Source organism: Passer domesticus, chromosome 20 (assembly GCF_036417665.1).
Source record: "Passer domesticus isolate bPasDom1 chromosome 20, bPasDom1.hap1, whole genome shotgun sequence".
Lineage (NCBI taxonomy): Eukaryota > Metazoa > Chordata > Aves > Passeriformes > Passeridae > Passer > Passer domesticus.
In genome coordinates this window covers 4,325,116-4,336,480 of record NC_087493.1, presented here as the reverse complement: position 1 = coordinate 4,336,480, position 11,365 = coordinate 4,325,116, and the positions used below count along the sequence as shown (strand labels likewise).

General features: G+C 44.1%; 1 protein-coding gene across 2 annotated transcripts in view; it reads right to left on the bottom strand.

The window, feature by feature from the left end:
• Positions 1-4,205: 4,205 nt before the first annotated feature.
• Positions 4,206-11,365, bottom strand: part of PRKCA (protein kinase C alpha) — a 146,175-nt gene continuing 139,015 nt past the window's right edge. For both annotated transcript variants that reach the window (XM_064395256.1, XM_064395255.1), the window contains one exon: positions 4,206-10,829. In XM_064395256.1, coding sequence (XP_064251326.1) covers positions 10,665-10,829 — 165 coding nt within the window. In that variant the 3' untranslated portion in view covers positions 4,206-10,664. The remainder of the gene's footprint in view (positions 10,830-11,365) is intronic.

The window sequence follows — 11,365 nt, the reverse complement described above, 5'->3', positions numbered from 1 at the left end:
TGCAACAGGCTGGGGTGCTGGAGCTGCTGTGACTGGTGTGGGAGGTGAAGGATGCTCTGTGCCAGCTGTTCAGCTCTTGCTGTTTGTGTCATTTGGTGGCAGCAGGGCCGGGGGGAGGCTCGGGGGGCAGCGGGGCAGAGGCAGAGCAGCCCCAGCACCACGGCCAGGGAATGCACAGGGCAGCTCCCACAGCCTGGAAACCACTTGCTGAGGGAGACTTCCGGGACTTTTGTTTCTCGTGGATGGTGTTTGTGGGGTGTTTCACACTGGGCAGCAAAACTGGCAGCAGCAGCTTGGCTTTGGGATGCAGAGCTGCAGCACTCTGCACTGTGCAGGTGGGATGGGCTGCTGCAGGTGTGGAAGGAGCTCAGCACAACTTCTGCTCCTTACCCCAGCAGCCTTGTGGCTTTATTTTTCAAACACTGAAAACAGGGAAAGACGTAGAACTCCCAGCACCAAAGAACACCAGCCCTTCCCCTCTCTCTGGGAGGGTTTTCACGTCCCGCTTGCACCATGCCTAAATTAAAGGAATTAACTCCGTGGGCTGTTGGAGCTGCAGCTCCATTTGCCGTTTCCCCTGCACATCCCTCTGCCTGGATCCGCTGCTTGGGAGGAAGCTCAAGGAGAGGTGCCACATTATTTTTAACCCAGCACCCACATGCTGTGTGAAAGCCTGAAAAAAAATAAATGTGTGGAGCCTTTCGCAGCCTCCCCGAGCAGCTCTGACTCACAGAACAACAAAGGCACACGTGTGAATGGAAGTTAGAGATTTTATTTAAAATAAAATACCCTCTGCCATCATCTGGGGCTAAACTGAGCTGATAAAAGAGGAGGATGTGCCAGTTCAGGAGTTTTCCAGGTGCAGCCTTCAGCCCCGTGGTGCTCCAGGGCTGGCAGGCACCAGCACCCGGGGCTGCCCGGGGATCTGAGCATCCCCACACCGGAGGGAAGGAGCAGGAACGAGCAGGGAGTGCCCACACCTCCCCCTTTCACCTGCAGGGCAGTCCCTACAACGAGACACGCTGGAATTGATGCTGGCAGTGCTTTTTTTAATCACTGCTGGTGTTTTCTGTTATCCTGCTGCACAAGGAGTGGAGCTGCCACCAGCACAGGCTCCCTCTGGGAGCTGCTCCTGGACCTGGGGCCATCCAGGCTCCCCAGCACAGCCCCACTGCAGCCACCAGGCTGGCTGGAAAGCAGCTGCCCGCAGGATGAGGGATGGCTCTGGCCACAGCAATCTGATTTCAAAGGTCATGTTTTGGAAAGAAGTTTAGATGACATTAATTATTAAAGCCTCGTAACGCTTGTATTAAAGGTAATAGTTTTCCGTGTGATTTATATAGCGCTGAAATTCATTACCAACCTTTTAATGATGTTAGTGTCAATCAGGCACAAGAATGCTAAATGACTTATCCCAAAAGGACCAGGAGCTGATCCAAGGGGTTTTGGGTTGCTCTCACTGCTGGCCTTTCCTTCCTTCTGTCCTTGCTGGTTGCTTTCATAGCTGTTTCTGGTGGATTTTCCCTGAAATCACACCTCATCAGTGTCCCAGACACAGCTACACTTGAAGGAGGAGCAAATGCATCCTGTTAAAAGAGTGTTTTTCTGGAGGTGTCCCTGGAAATGTTGAAGCTTTAATGAGGTTTTATATAAATTGTTGCAGAGTGTTTTATGTGGATTAGGAAGTCTCCCTGTTTTGGGCACTGGGTTTTATGAAGTGTTCTGAATAGAGGAGCAAGGTAAGGGGGGATGGATCTTGGCCCAAATAGGAAAAATAGGGAAGATAGGAACAGATGTGGACCAAACTCCCTCTCTCTCAGACACACACACAAAATTCATTCCCAGCATGTAAAGAGATAAGTGATTTTTGCCACCCTTGGTGGGCAAGAGTAAGATCTAAAGTATTTCTAAGCAAACGTCCACTGTGGGGTTGTTTCTTTGGCTTTTTTTTTTTTTTTTTTTTTTTTATTCTCACCCAGGTAGGGTGCTGTAAATTGGCTTTGGAATTATTTCCTGTCCCTCATCAGACTGTGCAACAACCTCTGCTGGGGTAGGATGTCAGGCACTGACTCAGGGACCAGTAATGAGCACTGGAAGTGGCAGCTGCTGTCTGACACTGTCACCCTGGCAGCAAATGCAGCCAGTCCCCAGAGAAGGAGACAGCCTTGACTCATTTCCCATGAGATCTGCCTCGTCCCATGCCCTTCTTTTGGGAAAGAAGGAAAAAAGAGTAATAAAACCCCCCTTTACAGGTAAGTCTGTGGGTCCAGCCCTGCCACTGACTGGTCTCCCCATCCCATCCCCATTTCTTGGGGGCAGCACCACTTTGGGAAGGTGACAAGGGACAGATGCAGCCAGGGAAAAACATCCCTTTGAGGACAAGCCATCCACACATGTCAACAGCTGTCCTGATTTGGGCCCCTGATTGATTTGCCTTTGCTTTACCACAGCTCCCCAGGGAGCAGGTGGATTATAATTACCTCGTGGTAATTAATGCAGTCATCATTTCAGCTACCCAAGCAGTTCTCGGAGGAGCTGGTTTTATTTCAGCTCACACACCAGCTCTGCAAAAATATTCTGAGATTTCTGAATCAAACACCCAAATCTCTGAAGAGAGGCTGGGGCTGGGGGAGGCAGGCACGAACACTTGCTGGGATTTATGGTGCTGGAAATATTCCTGATGGAGATGCTCTCAAACATGGATGTGGCAGGCACGGAGAGCTTCAGCCTCTCCTGCAGGAGCTGTTAACACTTCATTTTCACCAGAACCACCAGCTGAATCTTGCCTGCTTAGAAAGAGTCAAAGATGCACTGTTAGAGGCATTTTCCCCTTTCCCAGAGCCCAAAGCAGCCCACGCAGGCTCTCACCACCCTCTTGTGACAGCTGACAGATCCCACGGGGAGCTGGGGGATTGTCCTGCTCATGAGACCACCAGGCTGAGGTGGGAGGGTGCAGTGTGGCCATGGGGTACCCAGAGGCTCTCCCACCCCTGTGAGTCCATGCCAGCCGCCCACAGCTCTTGTTTTTCCCCAAGGAGACAGTTCAGAATCACATGTCCAAGCTGTCACCCCAAAAGCCAACAGCCCCTTGGATGGGCACTGTGGTGGTTTGGCCACAAATCCTGGCCAGCCAAGGGGCTGGAGGGGCAGCTCTGGAAGAATGGAGGGCTCAGGACCCCCTTCCTCCTGCCCTGGAGGCACCAGCTCTGTGTCCACGAGCTCAGAGCAGGGATGTGTCCCCAAAGTCCCTGTTCTGCTCTGCAGAAAGCTCCCAAGGTCTGAGATGTGTTCATGGGCTTCAGAAGCTGAGCACAGATGTGAAGTAGCCTGGAAACACTGGCTCTTTGGAAAAAAACCCAGAATTTCAACCATTCCTCAGGGCAAACTCAGCCAGACTTCTGCAAACGAAACAAACCCAGTAACTGAATCAGCATGAGCTTCAATCCTGTGAGAGCAGGCAGGAAAGGGAGCTGTCTGTCAAGCTGTCACAATATTTGGACATTGCTTTCAAGTTTTGAAAACCAATGATGTCAGTGTGAGCGAGGCTGGGGACATGGGGTGGACGGGCTGGTGGGACTGGGAGGGCCCCAGGAGCCCAAGGGAAAACCAGGAGTGCTAAATCAGATATTTCATCACCCAGATGGGGCCCTGAGGGTCATCAAGGATCAAAACTAAAGGATTTTCCTTTAATTTTGCCTGTTGGAGTTCTGGATGCTGGGAATTTTAGACTATCAGTCACTGAACAGCCCCTCCTCTCAGGAGGAAGCAGCAGAGGGTGGAATGAACCAACCAGGCCTCCCACACCCCAAAAGACAAATTGAATTTGAGGTTTTTGGGTCTGGCTGCTCCCAAGGAGGGCACATCCCCCCAGCACCAAGCCCCACATCAAGCTTTGAACCAAACCCTCCAATCTGAGACCTCCTTTGGCTCCTGGGGCTGTTTTTCCCTTTGGCTCCCACACCTGGAGCAGCCCAGCACCACCAAGGTCAGCACACAGAAATCCTCTTCCAGACACACCTTTCATTAACAAATTCATTAACAAAAATTAAAACCAAAAACCCAGATCAAAATTCTGTCTCTGAAGAATCGGGTCCAGACTGGGCAATTTCTGTGGCTGCTCACACCAACCTCTCTGCAGCCTCTGGGCCTGGGGGAGTCAATTTTAAAAGGAAATTTCATCAAGGCAGACCAAACTCTCACAAAAGTAATGATCAATATTTTTATTCATACACACTTGCTTTGGAACTACAATTAATACTTAACAAAAGCATTTCATGCAAACAAAGATTGAAGATACTGTGAATTATGAAAAAAAAACAAACAAAAAAAAAGCTGTAATTTGTACATCAGTCTTGCCCACTACACTTCCAATGGTTGGGTTTTTTTAAAATCTTTTGAAAAATGAATGGCAATTCCAAATTTTCTGGTAGAATCTTGCAGATAAATGATATGAAAATAAATAATGTTCTCCTCTATATAAATACAACATTTGGGTCTTAAAAGAATATTAAAAATATTAATGAGTTCAAGGTGGGAGTACTTAATGTTTAAAAAAATTAAGTAGCATACAGTCATTTGAGAAGTTTCAGGTGTTCTCTGTATTGTTGTGCAAAACCACAGAGTGTTGAGGAATGCACATTTTAGAAAAAGCTAATGGGCTTAATTTTGTTGAAATTTATTTTTTTTTACATACATTTTGATAACATAGGAGAGAACAAGTGAAAGGTTTGGGGAACGAGCCATATATTAAATTTTTATTACCCCCTGCAAGAGCATTGTTTTTATACTCCAAGGCCAACAGTGGGTACAAACACACAATATAATTAATATTTTCAGTGAATTGGGACTGTTGGCCAAGCACTCAGCATCCAGGGAGCTCTGTGGTTCCCTGGGTGCCTCGGAAGCTGTAGTGGTTTTGGTTTGTTAATTTTAAGATTTTTAAGCCAGGAGTGTGTGAAGCTCTGGAAGGACGGAGCCCTTGGCAGTGCCACCCCAAGGGGTTCAGAGAGAAGGAAAAGAAATCCAAATAGTTCTCAGGAAAATGTTTGTGAAGATCATGAACATCACTTTCCTTTCTATTAAAACGTTCCTGTCATTATTAATTATAAAACTAATGAAACATCAGCTGCAGAGTGTCCAGTGTAACCAGTGAGAAATGAGCTCCAATGGCAGCTGTGTCAATGTTGTTGCTACTCATCCTGCACTGTTTCAAATCATTAACAGACTTAATTTATTTATTTAGGTCAACTGACATCAGTGGAAGGAAAAACCAGCTTCTGGAGCAGTTTTCTTTTAAATTTGAACTACAGTGTCACAGAAAAGGAAAAAAAAAAGAAGCACAAGGACACATTTACAACACAGAAATACATTAAAATATCAACAGAAAATATCGACCTGTCATGGACAAACCAGCTGCACAAAGAACAGAGCTCCTCCTTCAGCAGGAGTCAGTAAAAACGGTGCTAAAAAACAGCTGTGCTGACTTTATTTACCCAAAGGGAATCTCCCCCTCCAATTATCAGTTCTGCTAAGCCTTCCATCCACACGGAATTTTAAAATTGCACATAAAAATCTCAGTAGCTGGAAAAAGAGGTAAGTGCAGCTGACCCACACAATCAGCAAGCATCACTCCCCATCACACCCTGACTCCAGGTACAAAAGCTGGACTCCAGATTCTGTAAGAAACGTGTCAGATCTGATTTTATTTCTCTTCAAATGGTTTCAGCAGAGTTACTAAAGTTCTATAAAAAGGTAGAAACAGCATGGTATAGCCAGCAGTACCATGTGAATCCGAGAAGCTGATTTAATAGTAAAAATGATAATAATACTTACACAACTCTTTTCAGGTTAAAAGTGAATTAGAAACATTGCCTAAGAAGTGCTCACCCCTCCCTGTGGGGTCAGTCAGTGTTATTGCCCCACTCTACGGGTGAGGTGAGGCAGAGGTTGACAAGAGGCCTCTCCCTCTCAAGGAGTTCCTGGGAACAGGAGGCTGTAGTGCATGATCATTATTCAAGATAAGGCTATTTAATTCCCAATTGTTACTGGCACAGTGAGATGCATGTTTATGGAGTCAAATCTTATTTCTGCAACTCAGCTATTTCAGATCCTGTCTGTGAGTGAGGGGCTGAGGGGAAAAAGTGCTTTTTAGCTTGTCTACTTTTTGACTACTTGGCAGCTCAGTGCCCACCTGCAGAGGGGACACATCAAACACAGCCCACACTCACGTCTGCAAAGAGACAAAACCCTATGTACAATAACTTATGCTAATGACTAAAAGAACTGAAAATCACATTAAATATTTCCAGAAGTTTCCTGGCAGGTCCAAACTGTAAACTTGACATACTGTACATATGCTTTCTACTTGTAGCAAAGCTTTATTATTGGATTATTATTATTATTATTAATTATTTCCAATGCTATGCTTTGCACAATAAGGAGGATCTTCCCCCTGCTCACTGCATGTGTCTCCTATGGCATTTAACTGGGATTGCATCCAGAGGCACTGGCTCAGAAAACACTTTTCAACTGGTACCACTCCACCCTTGGATGTGTCATCTTCCCAACTAGAAGACAAGTTCCTCTCTAGCTCGACCTTATTAATTTTATAGAAGCCCAGCATTACTCAATTGGATTCACCTCAAAAGACAGGATGGATTTCAAAGGCCAGCAGTATTCAAATGTGATGAGTTTTTTTTTTAACTAACAGCTGATTTCCAGAAGAACTTTCTTCAGTTTGTAAAAGGAAATTCAATTGTATTTCTGGAAAGAATGAAGAATTAGAAAGCTAAATTTAATTTCTCCTCCAAACTGGATTTGGAAAGACTATTTTATCATAGGAATGTGCTCTCTCTTTCTCACATATGTCCCAACCCTGCTCATAGCACCGAGCCTGGCCAGTGGGTGAAATGGTTGTCCTGGAATCCCACCACCCTGCTCTGGTCACGAAAGCATCCAGATGCCTGAATAATGTCAGAATTTGCCTAGGAGCCAGTTAAGTCCCATTTGATCCCTGAAAACCCCTTGGAAGTTTTACATGGCAAACCTGTGCCCCTCCTGGCAGGAATGGGGCTGCCCTGGAACCATCTGGAACTCCAGCACAGGGATGGAAACACAGCTCCCAAAACTTCCACCCCAGCTTCAGTGCAGTACAATTTTTAATTACAGCTCCCAAAACTTCCACCCCAGCTTCGGTGCAGTACAATTTTCAATTTGCCTTTTGGGAATCTTGGTGGCAACGTGGGTGTTGGGATTACACTTGCTATCAAACACAAGTGAAAGAGAAGTAGCTCTAATGCCTCTCCTTCTGTTGATACATGTTCTCTAGAAAACCAAATCTTGTGAAAAATATTATATAAATAACATCTGTCTTTAAAAAGATATGAAAGTTCTGGCTGGATTCTTCAGGTTTTCCTTGCATGGTAAGTTTCTGGATTCTGAGCAGCCTGCGGGGGTTCTCGGGAAAGGTCAGAGCATCTGAGGGCATCAGGAAGAGCAGTGAGGGGTAACACAACAAATCCCTGCTTTATCCAGCCTGCCTTGCTCCTGCAGGATCCATGAGTTCACAGTACCTTTTCCTAAGTGCTTCAGGAACCTCCAGAAGACAGCACGTCTGTCACAAGCCCGGGGACCTGAGGTAATGACTTTAAAGAGGAATTTCTGCTTCTACGTCAGAAAAACTGGGAGACAAACACAAGGGCTGAAGAAACTGGGTATGAGAAGCAGCCAGAAAATGAGCAGCCCAGTCCCAGTGTCAGAGCAGCCCTGTGACATCGTGTCCTGGTGTGAACAGCACCGACTGTCACAGCTGTGCCAGCAATGGGACATCCTTGGAAAACCCAGATTTCATCAGGAAAACAGAACTGTGGCAACATCTACCCAAGGGAGCTCCTGCCTGGTTTCTGGCTTGGCTCAATTCTCCCCCTGTTCTGCTTTGCTTACTCGCAAACCTGTATGCTGCTATTTCTCCCTGTATTTTCCTTTTTCCAAAGTGTCTTTTTCACTTCACATTTTAAAAAACAAACACAATGGCACCTGTTGGCAGACTGGCATAGCTAAGAGCCCCTTCTTTATTAAAATGTGAGACTCAGTAATCTGTAATCTAAATTCAATCTATTGTCTTCTACAGCATTTTACTAAACATTGCCAGGCTAATAATATTCAGGAAAAAAAAAAGAAAAGAAGTCATGAATGCTGCATTAGGCCACATGCTTTATGGTGAATACCATCGTTTTTGAAGTACATAATACACAAAGGAGAAAATGAACTCCCAGTTTGGATGACAACATACTTGACACAGAACAGTTTAAAAATCTTACTTCTAAAATGTTTGAGAAGTTTGGAGTGCTGTTTGTTTAGGCAATGATCTGAGTTCCTGTCAGTTGCCAACGCCCCTGGTGAGCCACACCTTGGAACGTCAGGGGTGGATCACTCCAAGATGCTCCCCGTGGGAGCTGGGGGTACAAAAGGACTGAGGGCAACAATTGGACTTCTGGAGTGTGGAAATGGCACATCCTGGCCCCAAAGCCACGTTTCCCAAGGGCCCTGCAGGCGCAGAAGCTCCACACTGTCACCCTTCACATCCAGCCACGTCTCCCTCAACAAGTGCCCAGCTCCCCCCGGTCACCCCCAGGCCACCCCCACCCCTCTGGCTCCCACCTGGCAGGATTGCATCTTTCTGACAGAATCTTTGGCACAGGTTCCATGTTTTATTGTCGTAAAAGATGATTAGAAAGTAGGTTGCCCTCCCCTCCCACCCCACCCCATTACATATTCTAGTATAAATTGAAGTATTTTATGGCAAATATCTTACTTTTTGAATATGTTTACATGCTGGAAAAATTGTAATCAGTCTGCATGCAGCAACAGAGACATCATGCTTCTGGCATCATCATGCACATCTGACACAAAAAGTGCCTGTGGCTGCTAATGGGATCAAGGCAGGAGAGGAAAAAAAAAGGGAAATGCACCAACTACTATTTTACATGCGGTAACAAAACCAAAATATGCACAAAACATTATTTACTGATATTTGAGTTAATATCTTCTCGTAAGTAATAAGAGGAAATATCAAAATTTTTTATCTAAGTGATAGGAGAGGAGAAGATTGCATTAATTACAGTGTTCATCATTGCAAATAAAGTCTATTTCCTTCTCTGCAAGTAATAAGCAGATGTGAAATGAAAGCCTAATTGAACCTCGTATAAAACCTGCAGGTAGCAATTATTATTTAAAAGTATATCTACTTTAAAAAAAAGAGATTATACCCTAAGCCAGTAACAATATTCAAAACCTAAAGTAAAAATCAAAACAATAGCAAGAAAACATTTAGCTAAATCTAAATGGTGTCATTCGGAACAAGAACTTTCACAAATAAAGCACAAGTTGTTTTATAAAATTTTTATAATACTCTTTTTATGCTTGATACGATTATGTCAATAATATAGATCTGCTTATTATTAACCCTTATTATTAAGAGTTATTACTAAACATGCAAAATTCATTGCATGAAGCATATGTAAAACGTATTAAATTCCATTCTATCAATAAAACAAGTTTTAGGTGCTGCTTTTTTCAGGCTTGATTATTCTACAGCCCAAAGTTTTCTGAATTAAAACCGATTATTTAAGACTAAATCTCACTTGATTTTCATGAGTTATTCTGGAGAAATCAGGAAGTCACTTGGGGCTGTATTTTTTGTTAATTTAGTATACATAATGCTTTCTTCAATTTACTGTCCTACACTGCAGACTATAAATAAACACATGTAAATAAGATATAAGGAATTACAGTTTTGTTTTACATTCCAGGTTAATAAATTTCATAGTAAAATATTGGTATTAGAACCAGTTAACAGTAAACTTGAGGAGTGGTGTAAATGAAACCAACTGAACAGACAATGGCACCCTGGATCACAGAATAATCTCATGGAGATTAAAAATTCACAAAAGTATTATTAAAATTATTACTATTATCATTATTATTATTATGAAAGACAAAATTTCACCCTCGAGTTTATCACATGCTACTCCTAGCACAAATCCTAGAGACGTGGCCACCACCCCAGCGCTTTCATTTGGGATTTCACAGGATTGGCTCACCAAGCCTTGGGGTCTAATTTGATTTCATCCCCCCTCCCACCCATTCCCAACTATTTTTTTTGTGCTGTATTTAGCAAACACTTTCAGTGATGTTTTTGCAATGCCTCTCCCCGTGGAGCTGACCCTGCTCAGTCTCTGGTGCTGCCCCCGAGGTCTCCGGGAGCGCAGGGAGGAGCTCCCACCTCCCAACATCCACCCCCAAGGAACAGATACCCGAGGTGGCTTCTCATTCAGACCACGTGTCAGATGATTTTCCAACACAACGGAGTGGAAAAGGGAGCAAAAGGACAGTGGGAAGTTACAAAATATAGAACGTACCAAAACGTGGGTAAGTTTCGACAAGTCAGTGGCGACTTCCAGAAGAAAAAGTGGGCACCGTACACTAATTTCTCTCCTGCTAAGACAACACTGCTGCTGCAAAGCCCAAATCCTGACTAAGTGGCCCTTCCCTCATCTTCTACCCTCTAACCCTACAATTTCCAGGCCCAAATGGAATCAACGAGGCGAAAGCCTAAAAATTGTAGGGTTACAACTGCTCCCCACGGCGGGATTTGTTCTGCTGTTTCATGCTACATTTTCTACAAGGGGGTGCATGAACTGGGGGTTGACGTAAGAGAACCCTTCAAAATCTGTTTGGTCTATGTTGGCAATGACCAGCTGGTCTGGAGGCGTCAACACCGGCTGTCCTCGTGTGAAGAACTTATCGAAGTTTTCAGCCCCTTTGCCGCACTGCAAGGAGAGAGAAAAGCAGAAAAAAAGGCTGAGAAAAGTCAGCAATACAACAGCAGAGTTGTCAGGATACATGCAAGGCATGTTTCTTATGAGTAGTTGAGGGAAAATTTTCTTTTCAGATATTTTGACACAAAATATCCCAGACAAACAGTGAAGTTTTAATAGCTGAATCCTGAAAAAAAGCAGTCAGAAAGGTTTCCATCCATCAGCATGAGGTGACGAGATAAAGAGGTTTAAATATTCAGCATTACTGGGATACAAAAGGAAGAGGGAAATATTTTGATAAACATATGTTGGCAAGAGATACTTTCTTTGTCAAGTTGTTTCATTCTTTTTAAAAGCCTTATCGTACAAAATTAAATTTTCCTGTTAGTCTCTGATTCCTTTATGATTTGCAAAAAGCTTAATGCAATTCATTTATGTGCTTTCAGTCTTCACTGAACAGGCTCTGAACTGAATTCCTATAAATTCATACATTTATTTTTATTAATAAATTTAGAAATTAATGGATTCCTATAAATCCACTGAACTCC